The 20,756-nt window shown below is 33.5% G+C and overlaps 1 protein-coding gene across 16 annotated transcripts in view; it reads left to right on the top strand.

The window, feature by feature from the left end:
• UCHL5 (ubiquitin C-terminal hydrolase L5) overlaps positions 1-19,297 on the top strand; it is an 80,972-nt gene extending 61,675 nt beyond the window's left edge. For 11 of the 16 annotated variants that reach the window (XM_064593892.1, XM_064593889.1, XM_064593885.1 and 8 more), the window contains 8 exons: positions 861-986; positions 1,068-1,129; positions 1,207-1,337; positions 2,888-2,951; positions 7,899-8,001; positions 9,340-9,453; positions 11,416-11,514; positions 16,943-19,297. In XM_064593892.1, coding sequence (XP_064449962.1) covers positions 861-986; positions 1,068-1,129; positions 1,207-1,337; positions 2,888-2,951; positions 7,899-8,001; positions 9,340-9,453; positions 11,416-11,514; positions 16,943-16,987 — 744 coding nt within the window. In that variant the 3' untranslated portion in view covers positions 16,988-19,297. Of the gene's footprint in view, positions 1-860; positions 987-1,067; positions 1,130-1,206; positions 1,338-2,887; positions 2,952-7,898; positions 8,002-9,339; positions 9,454-11,415; positions 11,515-12,404; positions 12,569-16,942 lie in introns of those variants that run through there. The other 5 variants (XM_064593887.1, XM_045876910.3, XM_064593894.1 and 2 more) reach the window with 3 other exon arrangements.
• Positions 19,298-20,756: the final 1,459 nt, after the last annotated feature.

Raw genomic sequence — 20,756 nt, 5'->3', positions numbered from 1 at the left:
GGTTATAATCTTGTTAGACCACATATATGTACAGAGCCAGCCTAACATGGTGGCTAAATGCACAAATTCTAGAACGAGACTATCTGCCTGTTGCTTAGCTCTGTGCCATTGGGGCAAGTTACTTAACCTCTTTGTGCCTTAGCTTCCATGAATGTAAAATGGGGATAATAATATTACTCCTTCATAGGTTGTTGAGAGAATTAAAAGAATTAATACATGTGAGGTGCCTAGAAAAGTAACTGGCACATAGTAAGTGCTATCTAAATGTTTTTTCACTCTAAAATGTAAGGTCCACATAATTTGTTAAATAAATAGTTAACAACTAGATGACAGCAGTGTAAAGACTATCTGACTGAGGTGAAAAAATGTGTGGACAGTATATATCCTTTTTAGGAACTTGAAGGTAGAAACTAATAGCAGTTGTTGGATAATTTCTCTAAAAGCCACCTAGGTGAGTTGGAGCTTGTGCTGAATACCGAAATATGGGTTAAATTTGGATAGGCAGAAGTGAATTTAGGAAGAAGTGTGAATAGGAGGGGGGACAAGTTCTCTTGATTTAATCAGCTGTGTTTAGATCAGGAAAGATTGGTCTTATTACCCTAACTGGATTGGTTTCACTGATGTTATGAGTTTATTTAATTTATTTGGTTTCCTAGAATCCTCAACTCCAGAATTGCAGCAAATTCCTGAAAATACATTAGGATGGAATTAAGCACGTTTATTATGTTTATGTTAAGACTATATGAAATACATTTTGAAAACTGTTAACATTATTCATATTTTGGAGGGCATTGTCATCAGTTAAAAGCTGCTTTTTTAAAAAAATAAATTGATAATATTTTTGCTTTTATGTTTTATAGGTAATTAACAATGCTTGTGCTACCCAAGCCATAGTAAGTGTGTTATTGAACTGTACCCATCAAGATGTCCATTTGGGAGAGACATTATCAGAGTTTAAGGAATTTTCACAAAGTTTTGATGCAGCTGTGAGTATAATCTTATTATTCCTAAAATGCCCTATTTGTGATAGTTCTCTTTTTAATAGGCTACTTTAACAATTATTTTAGATGAAAGGTTTGGCACTGAGCAATTCAGATGTGATTCGACAAGTACACAACAGTTTTGCCAGGTAAAGAGACTTTTTGTTAAATAAACACTTTCTGTTTTGCTTGTTTGTCTCTCACTATTTTTTTTTCTTCACTGTAGACAGCAAATGTTTGAATTTGATGCAAAGACATCAGCAAAAGAAGAAGATGCTTTTCACTTTGTCAGTTATGTTCCTGTAAATGGAAGATTGTATGAATTAGATGGATTAAGAGAAGGACCGATTGATTTAGGTAATCTGGTTCCTGTTCCTGCTATTTCACTTTTGACAAGGAAAAAAGATTGGGTATTCTCCTTTGTTTTTGCCACAATGCTGCTTAGGTTTTTGAAGGGGAAGGTGACTATGAGGTATAATGTCATGAAAAGTCTTAAGCTTTTCATTACTTTATGAGGTCAAATAACATAGGAAGGACATGTTAACTACTATGGTTCAACTGGGATCTTTAATTTTCTTCTAAGAAAATTTCTTTAACCCATAGATTACATAATTTATTTATTTTTATTTTCCAGTTAACTTTAAAAAGCTGATTTTTATAGTGAATGTAAGTTATTCTTGTCATTTTTAACCTACTGATAAGGGGTAGCCATCTTGCATTAAAATATTTTCACTTAGAATTGGATCATTCAGAATCACTTTAATTCAGTGTTTAACAATCTCCAAGAAGTGTTTTTCTTTGAGGTTTCTGTTTAAATAGTGGATTAATATGCTGTCCTTTGGGCCAAAGGGTAGATTTGTCCCAATCCCACCCATCTCTAACCTTAAGCAAAAATGATAAATGGTTAGCAAGGTTGAGGATATAATTGGTGGTTCTGATATAGTACTAAAATCATAGACCCACAAAGAATTTTAACTCCTTATTTTTACCTCATTAAGTTTCCTTTTTTCAAAAATTAGGTTCATTTTTAAGTCCAACGAAACCTGTTTTTATTGAACCTAATGTTATCTGCTGTTCATAAAACTTTATAGTTTTTTTTAGATTAAAAAATGAACATTGGTTCATTTTGTTTGTACTTTTTGACCATGTCCCCTGCATAGAACCAATAATTTGTCTAATGCAGATTTACGTGTTACCTCTATGTTTAAAAATATTTATTTTTCTATGTCACAAAAAATTAATAGAATGTTCTTTAAATTCTCTTGAAGTTTTTTGTAGTTTGATGGTTGAGCTGATCTCTGCATTTTCTCTGTTGGCTTCTATCTGGTCACTTATTCTATATTCGTTAGAACCATCAAACACAAAGGACGTAAAAGATAAAGTAGAACAGCCAGTTTTGCTATACAGCTGGTGGCTATGTTAAAAATTATGGTGAAAAAGAGGATTAAAACAACTGGGTAAAATTGGTTTTGCATTATATGTAGTTTTAGTTTTTTATTTTATAGTTATGATTGTAGGGAGTCAGACGGGTAAGGATTGAATCCTTATTTGCTACTGACTTGCGCTGATTTTTCTTACCCCTCAGTTTTATTACTGTAAAATGGTAGTTATTCTTATTTCACAAAGTTGTGGATTGTAATGGGATCACTCCCTAATTAGTTACTTTCCCAGACATTTGTTCAATACCTACTAAGTGACACAATAATGTGGTAATGCAAATTACACTAATGCTTTTTGCCTTACCTTTACTCCGAAACTAAGAATTGAAGCTTAACATTGTTATGCTGAAAGGATTTTTACCATCCTGAATTTCCCAAAATGTTTATAAAACGATATTTGAGACTAACTTTTGAAATAATTTTAATGTTGATTTTATTTGATTTAATTGCTTTGATGTTTCTTTCTAGGTGCATGCAATCAAGATGACTGGATCAGCGCAGTGAGGCCAGTCATAGAAAAAAGGATACAAAAGTAAATGCTCAGCTATTCTCACTGGCATAGTATTCTGGTTTTTAAACATTTTTTTCAACTTTTATTTTATTATTATTTTAGCAGTGCTTGTTGAACATCTACTTTTGATTGGATTAATATGTTCAGGAAATCTATTTCAGAAATATTTAAATTCTACATAGTAATACGTCCTCTAAAGTTAAACATGCAGATCTCCATTAGATATTTTATATAGTTGTTTTGTAGAGTTGTTTTTAAGCATCTTTTTTATTAAATTAAAACTCTTATTTTGAGATAATTATATATTCACATTCAGTTATAAAGATAATACAGAGAGATCCCGTGTACCCTTTACCCAGCACTGGTAACATCTTATCGAACTAGAGTACATTATCAACAGCCAGGATGTTGCCATCGATACAGTCAAGGTACAGAATGATTTCATTAGCACAAGGATTCCCTCATGTTGCCCTTTTAGAGCCACAACCACTTCCTTCCTCTGTTGCCATTCTCCCCTCCCATCTGTAATCCCTAGTTTTATAATTTTTGTCAGTTAAAGAATGTTGTGTAAATGGAAACATACAATATGTAACCTTTTTGGATTGGCTTCTTTCACTCAGAATAATTTTCTGTAGATTTATCCGGGTCATTAAGTACATAAGTGCTTCATTCATTTCTAATGATGGTTGCTAGTGTACGGTATGGGTAGGATCTTTTTTTTTTTTTTTGCCCATTTACCCATTGAAGGACATATGGATTGCTTCTAGTTTTTGGCTGTGATGAATAAAGCAGCAAGAAACATTTGTGTACACATTTTTGTGTGAACATAAGTTTTCATTTCTCTGGGATAAATGCCCAGGAGTGCCACTGCTGAGTTGTAAATGGATGTTTAGTTTTCTAAGAAACTGCCAGACTGTTCCAAAGTGGCTGTACATTTTACATTCCTACTAGCATGTATGAGCGATCCAGTTTTTCCACATCCTTGCTAGCATTTGGTTTTGTCAAAATTTTTTATTTTAGCCATTCTAGTAGGTGGGTAGTGATATTTCATTATTGTTTTAATCTGCATTTCCCTGATGACTAATTATGTTGAAAATCTTTTCATGCCTTTTGCCTGTTTTGTAAGTGGATTGTTTTTTGACTGTTGAGCCTTGAGTTTCCTTACATACTCTAGATAGTACTAGTTCTTCATCAGACACGTTGCCTGCAAATACTATCTCCCAGTCTGAAGCCTATCTCCTAATTCTCCCAATACAGTCTTTCACAGAGCAAAAGCTCTTAATCCCAATGAAATCTAATTTATCAATCTTTTCCACTATGAATTGTTTTTTGTTGTCAAATCTAAGAATTCTTTGTCTAGTCCTAGATCCTAAAGATTTTGTATTTTTTCCTAAAAAGTTTATATTTTAACATTTCGCATTTAAGTCTGTGATCCATTTTGAGTTCATTTTTGTACATATTGTGAAGTTAAGTCAAAGGTCATTTTGTTGCCTATGCATGTCCGTTTGCTCTAGCACCCTTTGTTGAAAAGGCTATCCTTCCTCTAGCAATTTGGTAGAATTATAAAAAAACAGTTGGGTGTATTTCTGTGAGTCTATTTCTGGGTTCACTACTCTGTTCTGTTGACCTGTTTGTCTGCTCTCTGCCAATCCTGCACAGTCTTGATTACTGTAGCTGTATTGTAAGTCTTGAAATCAGATAAACTGATACCCACAACTTTATTCTTTTTCATCAAAATTGTTTTAGCTTTTATAGTTCCTCTGTCTTTCCATATAAATTTTAGTATAATAATCCCATATAAATTTTAGTATAATCTTTTATATCCACAAAAATTCTTGCTGGGATTTTGATAGGAATTGTGTCAAACATTTATATCCATTTGGGGAGAATTGGCATCTTTACTATGATGAGTCTTCCTGTCCATGAACATGGTATGTCTCTCTATTTACTTTGATCTTCTCTAATTTCTTTCATCAGCATTTTGTACTTTTTAGCATACAGGTCCTGTACATGTTTTGTCAGATTTATACCCACATATTTTATTAGTCTTTTGAGTGATTATGAATGATACTGTATTTTCATATTTGATTTATTTGATTGTTAGTCTGTAGAAACACAGTTGATTGTTTTCTTTCTTTTTCTTGCATCCTTTAACCTTGCTGCACTCATGCACCAGCTTTAGAAGTTATTTGTGAGTTCCTTGGCATTTTCTCCATAATCATGTCATTTGCAAATAGGGACAGTTTTGGATTTGTTTACTTCTAATTTCAGTTTTAATCAGTTTTTACTTTACATATGTTGCAGGTCTATTGTTTGGTGCATAAACTAAACATTTATCACTATTTCTTCTTAGTGGATTGATCTTTTTATCATTATGTCATGTCCTTCTCTAGTAATTTTCTTTGTTTTGAAATTTAGTTTATCTCATAGTAATATAGCCAGTCCTGCTTTCTTTTTTCTTTCTTTCTTTCTTTTTTTTTAAGGTTTTATTTATTTATTTGACAGAGAGAGACACAGCGAGAGAGGGAACACAAGCGGGGGGAGTGGGAGAGGGAGAAGCAGGCTTCCCGCGGAGCAGGGAGCCCAATGTGGGGCTCGATCCCAGGACCCTGGGATCATGACGTGAGCCGAAGGCAGACGCTTAACAACTGAGCCACCCAGGCACCCCAGTCCTACTTTCTTTTGATTTAGTGTTTTCATTCAAGTTGAGATTTTCATCATTTTTAATATGACAAATGATTATAGATTGAAACCTGGACATTTGTGGTTTTATATAATATGACACTGGATTTTTTTAAATAAAATTTCTGTTAAGCTGGTTTATATGAGCACTGCTCTGGCTGGGTAAATCAGGATGCTACCTCATTACTGCCAGGTGAGAGTAGAAGTTCAGATTCCCCACTCTGCTTCCATTGACATCTGAGATGGGAAGAGGTTCCCTGTTATTGCTGGGCAGGGGTGGGAGTTCTGGCCCCCAAAAGGGTGTCCACTTGATACTACCCTGGCTGGAAGGAGTAGGAATGCCTTGTTACTCCTTACTACATGGCTTCACTGTCGCTGAAGTGGGGGAGGCTTCTTTACCACCGTATGGTAGTGACTTCCCACTTGGCTTCCCATTTAGTCTCTTCTAGACACTGCAAATAGGTGTCATTACTGCCCACAGGGATGAAAGTCCTATCTCCCTACTCAGTCTTTGCTGGTGGGTAGAGTTAGGGCACAGTGTTTTTTCAGTTGTGTTTACCTATGGTAGAGTGGTAATTGTCTAAAGGTTTTCTGTTTCATGAGTCGCCCCTTTCCTATTTGGAAAGAAGGAGCAGACTTTTGTTGGTGCTTTTTTTGTCTGTGCCTGTTGGCGTTTCTTAGTTGCTGGCTTCTTTAATTCCAAGTCTAGGCTATATGAAGGCAAATGAGATAACTCAAGGAGTTCACCACTGTGTCATTTTTGGGTCCTGGTTCCCTAGCTTGTCTGCCTTCTCTCCACCTTTCAGAATTTTCGTTCATCCTTTCATTTTCTTTTAAAAAATATATATTATGTCTAGTGTTTTTATTTGGTGTTTCTTAGTGAGAGAAATAAGGAAATGGAAGTTCCATTTTATTTTTATTTTATTTTTTTATTTTATTTTTCTAAATTTAAATTCATTTAACATATAATGTGTTAATTGTTTCAGGAGTACAGGTCTGTGATTCATCAGTCTTATATAATACCCAGTGCTCATTATAACACATACCCTCCCCATTGTCCATCCCAGTTACCCCATCCCTCCACCCCCTCCCCTCCAGCAACGCTGTTTGTTTCCTATGATTAAGAGTCTCTTATGGTTTGTCTCCCTCTCTGGTTTCATCTTGTTTCATTTTGTCCTCTCTTCCCCTATGATCCTCTGTCTTGTTTCTTAAATTCCACATACCAGCGAGATCATATGATAATTGTCCACAGCAGAGTTTTATTTTTTTTATTTTTTTATTTTTTTTTAAAGATTTTATTTATTTGTTTGACAGAGAGAGACACAGCGAGAGAGGGAACACAAGCAGGGGGAGTGGGAGAGGGAGAAGCAGGCTTCCCTCTGAGCAAGGAGCCCGATGGGGGGCTTAATCTCAGGACCCTGGGATCATGACCTGAGCCGAAGGCAGATGCTTAATGATTGAGCCACCCACGCGCCCCCACAGCAGAGTTTTAAAAACAACATTTTTACATAGTTCAAAGCACTGTAGTTAATATTGCTCCATATTCTTTCAGTGAATAGAAATATGTATGAGAAACTGTTATAAGTGAATAATGAAAAAACAGGCTTACATTTTCTATATATTCTCATCTTGATTAAGCACCATTTCCATAATCTTACCAGTAATTCTTCTAATGTCAGTCTTTACCATAAATAAACATACTATGAGATGTCTCATTGTGATACCCTGGTATCAGAGTAGTGAAAATAAAACAGCATTCAGAAATTTTGCAACAGGATATAACCATATTATATTAATAAAATATTATACAAATATTTTATAATTTAAAATAAAATGTAAAGTATAAGTGAAATATAAAAATATATTAACTAAAAATAACTACATCATGACTTGGAAAAAAGTATATAGTTAATTACCATCATAATGCCAGTATAATTAATCCAACAACCGTGAGGTCTTAGTTATTTTTTTCTGAGATCTGAAGTAAATGATGGTTGCCATGTTTCTTATAAAAGTAGGAAAACAAAATATTTTTTTATTTCACATGTTTAGTGGTATAATTTTATTTTAGAAGATTTAAAAATATTTGTGATTAAATTGAGCTAGTTTTTTTTCTGCAGTTGTAGCCTTTCATATGTGAAAGCTTTTTTTAAATGTCAATTTTCACTGTTAGCCAATTGATAGATTTGTTTATCCTAAAGAACCATGGGGTAGTCACAATAGATTATCTTAATTATAATAGTGTTAACAATTGTTAATTACATTATAAACTTTAACTTTTTTTAGGTACAGTGAAGGTGAAATTCGATTTAACTTAATGGCCATTGTGTCTGACAGAAAAATGATATATGAACAGAAGATAGCGGAGTTACAAAGACAACTTGCTGAGGTTTGTGACCATGTTTTTAGGTGCAAAGTTCTAGTTTAGTTGTCTCAGGGAAAGTATTCTCTCTCTCTCTCTCTGTCTTTGTTCTTTCTCTTTCTTTATTCTTTCTTTGTTTCTTTCTCTTTGTTCTTTTTCGTTTCCTTCCTTCCTCCCTCCCTCTCTCTCTTTCTCTCTCTCTCTCTCTCTCCCCCTCCCTTCCTCCCTTTTTGATTTAATTAAGTGTCCTGAGTGATGATTAAGAGAATACACTCTGGAGTCAGGCTCCCTAGATTCAGCTCCTGGCTTTGCCACTTAGCGGATGTATGAATTGGAATATACTTCTTTGTGCTTCAGTTTCTTTCATTCTTTCTTTCTCTTTCTTTCTTTCTTTTTTTGTTTCTTTCTTTTTTTTCTTTCTTTCTTTCTTTCTTTCTTTCTTTCTTTCTTTCTTTCTTTCTTTCTTTCTTTCTTTTTCTCTCTCTCTCTCTTTTCTTCCTTCCTTTCCTTTCCTTTCCCTCTCTCTTTCTCTCTCTTTCTTTCTTTTTTGAGAGAGAGAGCAAGCACGTATGTGTGCAAGTGGTAGCAGGGCAGGGAGAAGGAGAGAGAATCTTAAGCAAGCTCCATGCAGAGCATGGAGCCCACGAGGGGCTTCATCTCATGACCCTGAGATCATGACCTGAACCTAAGTCAAGAGTCAGTCGCTTAACTGACTGAGCCACCCAGGAGCTCCTGCCCCTGTGCTTAAGTTTCTTAATGAAAAATGAAGTTAATAGTATTTACCTTAGAAAGCTGTTGTGAGGATTAACTGAGCTAATATATGTAAGCCACTTAAAAAACAGACTGACAAATATTACATGCTAAGTAAGTGTTAGCAATTAACTATTTAATTTCATTATTATAATTAAGCAAGTTAGAATATATTTCTCAGAGAATTAAGTGGGTACATTTAGATTTACATGTAATATTTACTAGTCTATATAATTGATTTTTTTTTTGTAGTAAATATGATCGGAGAAGATAATTAGTAATAGTACCTTTTTTACATTCCTTTGATTGATGACATTTTCTTAATAGCATATTTAAGCAAATTTATTTTATAGCTAAGCAAAAGATTGTAGCAATATAGTATTTTGCAGTATAGGTTTTTTTTAGATAAAAATTCATATGTGTTATTGTAGAACATAGAAATATGGGAGGTACTACTTAGGGCTTTTGTCCTTTAATATTGCAGTTAGACTGGTATTCTGTCACCAATATTAAGAGTAAAATTTGAAAATAATTGTACTGTGTTTATCATTTTAAAATATTTTGGACTCAAGCCTCAATCATTAGGGTATGCTGTTCCTTTTTCTTTACCCTAAGGAGGAACCCATGGATACAGACCAGGGTAATAATATGTTAAGTGCTATTCAGTCAGAGGTTGCCAAAAACCAGATGCTTATTGAAGAAGAAGTACAGAAACTAAAAAGATATAAGGTATGTTTTCTTTTTTTTTTGTTCCTTTGTTTTAATATAGAGTAGTATATTTTGACATGAAGGTATGTTGAATATTTGATTTTTTCCCCCATCATTTACTAGTTTTCAGAATAATGAGTTGGTTCCTTGGCACCCCACAAAGGTAACTAGGAGGTTTCTTTCTTTTTAATTTTTTTTGAAGTATCATTATGAACAAATTTTTAACCTATTTGATGTTTCAGTTCACTGCAATTAATGATGATCAAATTGTCTTATCTTTGGCCATTAGGATCCACTTCAAGTCCTAAGTCCTTCTGATATGATTCTCTTCATCTTTGATAGCTTCCTTGATTTCCAGTATGACAAGATGGTTCAGACTCATCTTGTCCATTTTCTACTGCAGACTTGGATTAGCCATTTTTTTCAAGAAGCCCTGGGTTCTTTTGTTGGGAAATGTTATTTAGAAACCACTATTTGGATGCTCAGTGATACTGATTAGTCATTATGTCTAGGCCTTTTCAGAGCTAAGAAATACATTTTTGTTTGCTTCTTATTTTAGTTTTGAAGAGAAAATAGAATGTGAATTTGTACAATGTGAATTCAGTCTTCAAATTTAGAATTAAAGGGCTTGGGGCACCTTACTGGCTCAGTCGGTAGAGCATGTGACTCTTGATCTCAGGGTCACGAATTCAAGCCCCATGTTGGGCGTGGAACCTACTGAAAAAAAAAAAAAAAAGAAAGAATTAAAGGGCTTTATACTTGAAGTTAACCATTTGCATCTCTTCTCTTAAACTGTGTGAGTTTGGAAATGGTAGTTATGTCATTTCTCATGTGTATCATAGTAGAAAAAGCATTGTTACTCATTTGAAGCTCAGTTGAAGGCAAGGATCGTCCTTTTTTCTTTTTTATTGCTCACCAAAGCATTAGCATAGCGCTTTGTATCATACTTAACAGCCAATAAATGACTGTTAAATAAGTGAACCTTGAACTGGTACGGTTTCTTCAGTTGGAAGTGGTAGGGGCTGGCTCCAGAGTATTCCAAGTTAATGGAGATAGGAAAGTAAGGGATGAAAGCTTGAATATTTATCTTCCATTTTATGTGGTATACAAAGATAACTACCCATCACTTACATATTCTTAATGCAGGGTTATTTCATCACTAAGTTTTAATATTAGCCTAAAGTAAAACACAAATTAAGTTTTCAGAATCTTTACATGCTACGTTGCTTGAAAATGCTTGTTCAAAAAGGTGAAATGATTCTCTTACTGCTATAAAATGAACATGTGTTAAGATTTTATTTAATTCATTAATTAATTGAAGGAATCTGTAGTCACAACTAGTTCCAACGAGAAGTTAAAGCAGCTCAAGTTTATATGAAGTAAAGGAATGTTGAAATGAATTTACTGAAGATGGGAACTTTTTTTTCTACGGGAGAAGGGAAGTAAATTGAACCTCTACCAGACAGAATATTTAATAGCTCAATGGCAGTGAGAAACTAGAATCACGTCACTTGGGAGGGTGCTCTAGACAATGCATAGTTTTCACCTGAAGCACAGATCTTTCCCTATAGTCGATCTTCTTCATTAAAAGTTATTCAGAGAAAGATTATTCTTGATCACAAAATAAAGCTGGTTTCATTAGGCGTGGCCTGATTATTTGCATAGTTGTAGTAAGAGTATTAATTTATCATGTGGGCTTCTTAAATTTACTTTCATCTTAAGTTTTCATAAATAATTTTAGACTTTTAAAAGTGTTATTTGCTAAGCCAAGAGTAGGAAGCCACACCCAAGAAACTCTCACATGTTTTATTGTATTAGTCTTTATTCTCAGTGGGGATGGAATCTCGTTATTTCTAATATTTTTTCTTATGAGAATGGAAGGTTTTCTCCCATTTCTATTTTGAGTTGGATGCAAAGATCAAAATATCAGAAACTTAGTGGAAATGTAAAGTTAGTGTGGTTTGATATTTGTTTTATTTTCAGATTGAAAATATCAGAAGGAAGCATAATTACCTGCCTTTCATTATGGAATTATTAAAGACTTTAGCAGAACACCAACAGTTAATACCACTAGTAGAAAAGGTAAGTATTTTACTGATGAATACTTAGATTTAGATTCCCCCAAAACAAGATGCTTTTTTGGTTTGAGTAGAGGTAAAATTGGTTGAAGCAGTCCTATTTTAATTTTTTTTGCATTTATCTGTTGTTGTATATTCTAGATGAGCATTAGTTCAACCTGATATTTTTTTTAGTTCAGCCTGATATAAAATCAAAATAAGGAATTGTCCCATTGCTTTAGCCTTCCCAAGTCCTTAGTGTTAAGAACTTAGGTTGTACCTCGTATTAGAATAAAATTCAAAATTTTTCCTGTCTAAGCTGAAAGCAAATTTTTTTTTTAAGATTTTATTTATTTATTTGAGAGAGAGAGAGAGCAGTGGGGAGGGGCAGAGGAAAAGGGAGAGAGAATCTCAAGCAGACTCCATGCTGAGTGTAGAGCCTGATGCATGGGGCTTGATCTCATGAGCCTGAGCTTATGACCTAAGCCGAAAGCAGGAGTTGGACACTTAACCGACTGAACCACCCAGGCGCCCCTAAGTTGAAAGCAACTTTTTAATAGTAACAGTTGAAATAATAGATTCCTTGTTATTTAATTTAGGAAAAATTTGAATTATCATAGAATTTAAAACTAGAATGGACATTGAAGGGGGAAAAAATAACTATAGCCTAGACTAATAAATGGGTTTTTTATTCATTCCTAAGCTAGTATTCTTTCTGCCAAAGAAAAGCTCACATAGGTTTGTGAAAAATTCTGATTTCTAAGATTTTTTTTCTTCAGTATAAGACACTTAAATATTAATTGCACAATTGCAATACAGTTAAATTGTTTTTAAGTTTATATTGTAAATCAGTGTTTCTGAAAGTGACCATCACTGGATACTCTTTAAAATACATGTTACCTGGCCCCTCCCCAGATATTCTGATATAGGGGAAGGAATCTTTAATAAGTTACCCCAAGTGACTCTAATGCAGCTGGTTTGTGTACCACATTTTGAGGAACACTTTGAGAAGATACTACTAGGCAAATAAAAGTTTGGACCATTAACTTAAGAGCAGAGTACATGGTAGGTATGTATTTCTTATTAATTTTAAAGTTTCTGAAGCAAAGATACATTTCAACCCAGCCTTTTTATATCATCATAAATAATAGGAAATGAGAATTAAGGTTTTTGTGTATACCTTATTATCCAGATCCTGAAACGTGTGCTTCTGCTTTTAGCACTAAGTGCACAAATTATTGCAGAAAACTGCTAAGTCTTCTCTTTTCCATACAGATTTTCTGTTCATGTATCCCATGGTGTTATTCTAAGATGGGAAACTGATTTTTAAAGTTTTAGATGAACAATTAGGGTTCTGTGATTCTCAGAAGTTCCTAGATACTGTGTTCTTTGTATGAAACACTATGAAATATTTCTCTATTAAAAATATTAAAATAATAATATACTGTTGTGTTAAATCATATGATCTGTTGCATCAGATTTTAACTATAGATAAATATTACTAAAGGCCAAATGTTATTAGAGAAATTTAAAATGTATGTATTTTTCTTTAAAATTGGTCTGTGAATAAACTTTTTGGTGCAAATTAGGAAAACGACCATTCTTGTTTGATTTTGAGGACAATATATCCCCAGATATTTTTGTAGTTGGAGAACAGGCATTGAACTGTAATTTCTTACTTCACATTTTGGACACAGTGTGGCAGTATATGAATGCCTGGTGTTAGTGGGACACCAGCTCAGTGTGTTCTTGTGTTTACACCTTTTTTTTGAAGGGATAGTTATTGATCTACTTTTGCCTATTTCTTCAGACTACTCTTTGATTCATGATATTGCATAAGCAATATTGAGGTTACATTTATTCCTTGTGTATATACAATATCTGTTATCCCTTAAGGAATTCCCTTAAAGGAATCATTCTGTTATCCCCTAAGGAATATCCCCTAAGGAATATAGGGAATTCAGATGCATTATTTGATTAAAATTTTTGAAATTTTAAGATTATTCATCAAACATTTATCTAGCTGTAAGTATATTCCAGGACTTCTTAAAGTCTATAGATATATGTATAACTAAGATATACTCTTCTCTCTTAAGCAGTTCATGATACAGTTGGGGAAAGGAATAAATAATTACAGTATTGTGCTGAATAGGATTGTTCTGATAAGTGCCAGAATCAATACATGCTGAAAGTCCTGGGGGAGCACAGGGTGGCTCTTTAATAGCCTTATGCCACTTGAAGTTTCACATCCATAAAATTTTAAATCTGTGGTTAGAATCAAATGCTTATTCTCTACCAATAAATCAGCTTCCTTAAGCATAAATGTATTTTGTTCATCACATTTTGAAAAAAATAAATCATTATATCATATTGAATATTACTTTCTGCAGATAAACATGTTACAAATGAAAAAACAATAATGATGAGATTTTATAATTATATACAATACAAAGGCTTTAATAGTGATAATTGCTTAATAGTAATACTTCTAAGAAAAATAACATGTAGAATTCAGAAATGGATAAGTTGAAATTACTAAGAAATTAATAAGTTTAACTGTTCCTCCCCCGACCCCTCAGTCCCCTATGCCAAGGGAAAGTAGAATAAAGGAACAAAGTATAAAAGAGGTAGAAAGAACCAAAGAGGAAAGATGTGGCTACTCTTGGCAGTGGTGTAAATGCCAACCCTGTCCAGGATCAGATCTCTGAGTAACTGAGGTAGTTGGTTAGAGCCTGTGATGGCATGAAAGTATTTGAATTTGAACATCTTTTTATTTTACAGAATAATAAAGAAAAGATCAAGACTTTGATTCTCCTGAGGGCATATGGCTATAATGAATTAGGTTAAGATCTTACCTTTTATAAGTATTTTTGTTATATGAGACTTCTACTCTTTTCTGAGGAGTTGAATATACATTATGTAATACCTGCTTGGGAAATAACCTAAAAATACATAGCTATAAAACTTCTTGTGCCCTATAGCAAATCTATTTCTTAACATATAAAATCAGCTAGCTGAAGATTTCATTTGTGAAACTTTTACTGAATTCAGGTATACTTAGTAAAATTCTTTTAATATTTTTACCTTAACCTAGTAATTCTGGATCATTGTCTATCCCAGGTTTTTAATAATCACCAATAACCTACCATAATATAAAATCATAGAATCAGTTGCTGTGGGATTCAAAGCACCTTCAAAATACTGAATTTTGTCCACATTTTACTAAGACATTATAATTCAGTTGGTAATAATCTTTAGGACTGGGGCGCCTGGGTGGCTCAGTCGGTTAAGCGTCTGCCTTCAGCTCAGGTCATGGTCCCAGGGTAGTGGGATCGAGCCCTGCATCGGCCTCCCTGCTCAGTGGAAAGCCAGCTTCTCCCTCTTCCACTCCCCTTGCTTGTGTTCCCTCTCTCTCTCTCTCTGTGTCAAACAAACAAATAAAATCTTTAAAAAATAATAATAATCTTTAGAACTTACTTTTTCTATTCCTTAATAGAAATAAGGTAGAAGAATAGTTGGTATTCACAATAATACCTACATTGATATCTCTTATTACAGAATTATCTGATTTGAGTCAGTGATTTTTGATGTTTCATTGACATACTGTATAGAAGGTAACAGTGTACCTTTTTTCCATGCTATGTAGAAACGTAATATTGTTTTTTTATTTATAACAAAGGCTGAACAGAATACAGCCTTTTGGTTTTAGATTGCTGGTGCGAATTTAGCTGGTGCTTTTAGGCAAGTTATTTGTTTATAGTTTCCGTTTCTTCATCTATAAATTAGGAATCATACCTACTTCACATTCTTGAGGACTAAATATCTATAAAGTACATAAATAAGTGCTCAATAAATGGTGGTAATTATTTTTAACTTATTTCACTTATTCTTAACTTTATCTGAATTATATAGTTTAATAAATGTATGTACACTCTCTGTATTAGATGTCTGCTCATTTAATTATATTGTAAAATTTATGTCATAAACCACTAAGTTTATTTTTGTTAATCCTACTAAACATTCTGTATATTCAGAGTATATTCAGAGATCAATATGGGAAAAGTACATATTTTTATTTCAAATTATATCTGAAATTAAATTGTATTTTTATTATTTGGAAACAGAACTTCTTTTTTAAAAATCATATACATATCAAATTATAAATTATGCTAACCAAAAATGTTCATGTAAATTTTATTTTATATGGTACATATAATATTTTGCCTTAATATATTCTCAGGCATAGCACTTTATTTTATCATATAGTTGTATAATAATTATACTACCTAATACATTATAAAAATATTGTAGTTGTAATTACCCTATTTTTTAATCTAAGGAAGTTTTTATTCTTAGTTGTGTGATAACAAAACTCTATTTGTTCCTTTCTGATTCAAGTGGCATAGTAGAAAGAACATTATATTCTAGTACTCTAAAATCTTATTTCTCAAAAGTGTCATCTGAGGACCAGTGGAATTGGTATCCCCTAAAAATTTGTTAGAAATTTAGAATCCCGGGCGCCTGGGTGGCTCAGTTGGTTGGGCGACTGCCTTCGGCTCAGGTCATGATCCTGGAGTCCCTGGATCGAGTCCCGCATCGGGCTCCCTGCTCGGCAGGGAGTCTGCTTCTCCCTCTGACCCTCCCCCCTCTCATGTGCTCTCTCTCATTCTCTCTGGCTCAAATAAATAAATAAAATCTTTAAAAAAAAAAAAAAGAAATTTAGAAGCTCAGGCTTTTTATTGAATCAGCATTATAGCAGAGTCCCCAGGTCATTGGTCTGTACGTTGAAAAGCACCACTATAGGACAGGTGTCTTTTGACCTCTTGAGGTCCTATTTTATACTAGCTGTGTGACTTTTGTCAAGTTTGAAATCTATAAGCTGTCTTTCTCATCTGCTGAAAAATAAAATAGAATTACTGGGTTCAAGCTATGTAATTGTTATGAGGATCAAATGAAATAAGGTAAGAGCATTTTTTAAAAAGGTTCTGTAAGTAATGTTTGTTAATACTACAGACATGTGATCCTTTACTGATATTCTGTTAAACTCATTCAAACATGCAGAAACTAATATAAGATTTTTCTTATACTCAATTTGAATGAGAAATGGGCACATATGTAAATATATCATTTTGAAGTATTTATGAATGAGTATGACTTTGTGGCATGAGTAATTATGTATATTTAAGTTATTACAATTATAATAATATATTTCAACTGCAGATAAGAAAGAACTGTAAACCGAACATGATCCTTTTTTACTGAGGGCAAAACACAACTATAATTTGTCCAGCAGTAGTTTGTTGCAAGTCTTGAGTTATGAAAGATAATACTCTAGAAATCTTGAAAACAATGCATTTCAAGCCTTTTAGCTTAAGAATGCCCACTTACACACATTTTAACGTGATCTAAAATGGACTTTTAAGATTTTATAGAATACTATCTTTAACTTCTAGGCAAAAGAAAAACAGAATGCAAAGAAAGCACAGGAAACCAAATGAAGAAGATGCTTTGGGATGTATACACATTTCTGCTTCTGCACTTATTTTCATGGAAACGATTAAGTATAAAGGACTTTGAGCATCATCCTAATTGACTCAATGCACGTTTGGCAATAGTACCAGTCTGTCTTGTCTTTAATGCATGGATTCTTTCCCTACCTGCATCATGTGCATGTAGTGCATATTAAATAAAAGTGATATTCAGAGTGCTTGCCCAAATTCCATTATTTGACATTGGATCTGAGAACTTCTGCTGTTGGTTCTGTGGATATATACTATCAAATGAACCTAGGAATTACACAAATGTTATTCTCTACCTGTAATTGTTATAATTAATCTCTCAATCTTTTAGCTCAGTTACATGCTTAAAATTTATGAATGTCAGATCTTGATTAAATTAGATCTCTTGTTTCTCCTCATCATTAATGAAAAAAATCAGTATTTGTGTATGATATCTAAACATTTTGAGGATTTTAAAACTGAATTTTATCTTGAGAAAGTATGGTTTTAATGCAGATCATTTGAAAAAGACAAAAGTATAGTTTCTAGTGATTTTTATTGCTGCCAGTAGAAAAAGTAATAAACATTCAGTTTATTTTAGCCGACTTTCTTTAAGTGTTTGGGGTTATTTGTTATTAGAATTATTTCAGGAAGGTGTGAGTATTATGCTTCAAAGCAGAATTTCAGGTTAAGAACAAATGATAAATCTTAAAAGATTTTTGGTGTTACTGTCAGTCTGGCAACATTTTTTAGACTGCTAAGCTGTATCTTTATAAAAAATCAGATGTTTGACAATTTAGGCTATCTGCTTTGTTTAAAAAATGCGATGTGGTGGTGGAGAATTCTTCTATGCCAATTTGAATGAAATTGGTACAGCCCAATAGTTTCAAGAACCATGTACAGTTGGCTCACAATGGAATTTTTAAAATTACTTTTGGGAGTTGCTTGGTTTTTTTTTAATTTTATGAAATAATTGTATTCTTGCTCCTAATCTTCTCCAAGTTAAACTTTAAAGGAGATTTTATGGAACTTCTTTTTATAAAGGAAATAATCTAGTTTTTTTTCCTTACTAGATACATTTCTGAAATTGATACATGACTTTTTTTTTCAACAGTTTATTATGGAAAAGTTTAAACATACATAGAGCGACTGCTTATTCATCTTCTAGCTTCAAACACATGAATTTTTTAAGGATTATTTTAAATCTTACTACATTGTGGTATTATTAAATAACTAATGTGAAAAAATCTGGTGGGAAATTGAGTAGAAAAATTAATGAAATATTTTTCATACATAATTTTAGATGAAGGTAATAAAGAATTTGTAGTTTTTCATTTGTGGGTAAATGTATTTTGCTCTGGATACAATAGTAATTATGGAGTGCTTTCAAATCCATGATACAATTTTAAAAAGTGATTTCTTAAGGATTATTTTAGGCTCATCTCGATCCCATGCAATTATTTCAACTTAATTTATATACTCTGTTTTGTTTTGTTTTTTTAAGATTTTTTTAGTTTGGAGTGATCTCTACACCCAACGTGGGGCTTGAACTCACAATGCCGAGATCAAAAGTTGCACACTCCACTGAGTGAGCCAGCCAGGTGCCCTTATATACCCATTTCATAGAGGCTTAAATTTCGTAAAGCAATACAAGGAATATTATAGTCAGTAGTATCCAGTCATCAAGACAGTGTGACACTAGCATGAGGATCAACAACAAATCGATCAGTGGAACAGAAGAGAAATCCTATAAATAAATCCACATTTATGTGGTTACTTGATTTTTGACAAAGGTCGCAAAGCAATCCAACAGAAAAAGAAAGTCTTTTCAATAAATGAGGCCAGAACAGCTAAACCTCCATGTGGAAAAAAAATGAACCAAGACCTTCCTCACAAAAATGAATTTGAGATGGATCATTGACCTTCATTTAATAGCTAAAGTACAAAGGTTTTTAGAGGAAAACATAGGTGAATATCTTTGTGACTTGAGTGTAGCCAAAGGTTTCTTAGGTCACAGAAAGCAATAACCATAAAAGATCCAAAATCTGTTTATAAAAATTAAAAACTTGTCATTGAAAGATGCTTTTAATAAGAATAACCAGTATCAAATGACATTAAAAATAGCTTTATAAAACTGTGTTAATAGGTATAAGGATATTTTCTTATAATCTAATTCTAATAAAATTCTTTGATAGGAATTTCCATAGCTTAAGAACGGCTTATTTTATGTGCTGCTTCTTTGGATAATTGTAAATGCATTGTGATCCTTCATGATAATGTTTGCCAGTGAATAAAGAAATATGACTTGTCTTTGTCTGGGTCTTGGTCATGAAGCTGGTGGGTAGAGAAAATGGATGAATGAAGAACAATCCAGAAATATATGTTAGTTATGTGGGAAGTTTTTTCTTTTTTAAAAAGGTGTATTGAAAGGAGCATTTAAAAGAAAGTCTCCTTTGTTCATTTCACTTTTGCCCTTTCTTTTCTGAAATCTCATTTAATGCTTGGATAGGTGAAGGCACTTCCATTCTGTTCTGTGCCTTTTAAAATAACTAGCCGATTCTAAGCAATATACTTTTGCTACCATAAACAAAGAAAGCTTGCCAGCAGCTGCTGCACTGACTAGTCTCACCTCATGTGTTTAGTTCCCAAGGTAGCTGCCCTTTTTCCAGCAGAGAGCAGTCTGCTTGACTGTGCCACTGGAATAGACAAATACTTGTTCTGAGATCGTGAACCATGGGGACTTGCTCCCCTATTTAGACCATGATACATACTTCAGTGTGTATTATGGTGTTACATGCAGATTAATAACTTCAGTTAATCTAGTTGCCTAAAACATTTCAAGATACATTCAGAAATCACTTTTTTTCCCCCCCTGTAGGAGTATTTTGTGTCTTGCAGGGGAGAAAAGCTTTTAAGGTTTTTCCTTTAAAAAATTTGAAGAAAGATAAGCAAAAATAAAATTTAAATTACCGATCGTTCTACCATCAGGGATGACTACATTGACATTTTAGTGTGTTTAGTGATTCTTTTTCCCCATATGTGTGTGTTTCTGTGTGTTAGTCTTGCATGCCCTCCCCATATGCCAAAATAGGTTTATGTACTATAAGTTATTTTTAAAGCAGATGATATGCAATTTATCATCTTTGTAAATTGACAACTTATTCGCAGGAAACAAACCACTCCCGCTATTTGAAGAGGAATGGGGATTAATACTGAGCATTTTGAAAGCTACCTAGTTTCTTACAAGGTCATGGGAAGATATGGAGGAGTAGGCTCAAGTTTGGGTTTCCAGGAATGACTCCCAGCAAAACCTATGTTACTGGCCCACCAGCAGAACTGCTACATCTGCAGCAGTCAAGGGTTCACCATTGGAGTCCCTGATGTTAGGACCTGCTGCAACAGCTGTGGTCTGGGAATGAGGAATGTGCTGCAACTGTGTGTTGTATATATATATATGTATATAGGGGCGCCTGGGTGGCTCAGTCGTTAAGCGACTGCCTTCAGCTCAGGTCATGATCCCGGAGTCCCTGGATCGAGTCCCGCATTGGGCTCCCTGCTCAGCAGGGAGTCTGCTTCTCCCTCTGACCCTCCCCCCTCTCATGTGCTCTCTCTCTCTCAAATAAATAAATAAAATCTTTAAATATATATATATGTATATAGTATATACATATATATATACTAGAACTGTAGGAAAATTCAACCTCTCCATGGCTAAGCACTCAGAATAGTGAAAGCCACTTAGAATAAATTCTGCCACTCAGAATAGCTA

Source organism: Mirounga angustirostris, unplaced genomic scaffold, assembly GCF_029215605.1.
Source record: "Mirounga angustirostris isolate CCGP_5_RB_7025 unplaced genomic scaffold, mMirAng1.0.hap1 SCAF_6, whole genome shotgun sequence".
NCBI lineage: Eukaryota > Metazoa > Chordata > Mammalia > Carnivora > Phocidae > Mirounga > Mirounga angustirostris.
The sequence above is the reverse complement of the archived record's forward strand: the minus strand, read 5'-3'. Positions and strand labels throughout refer to the sequence as shown.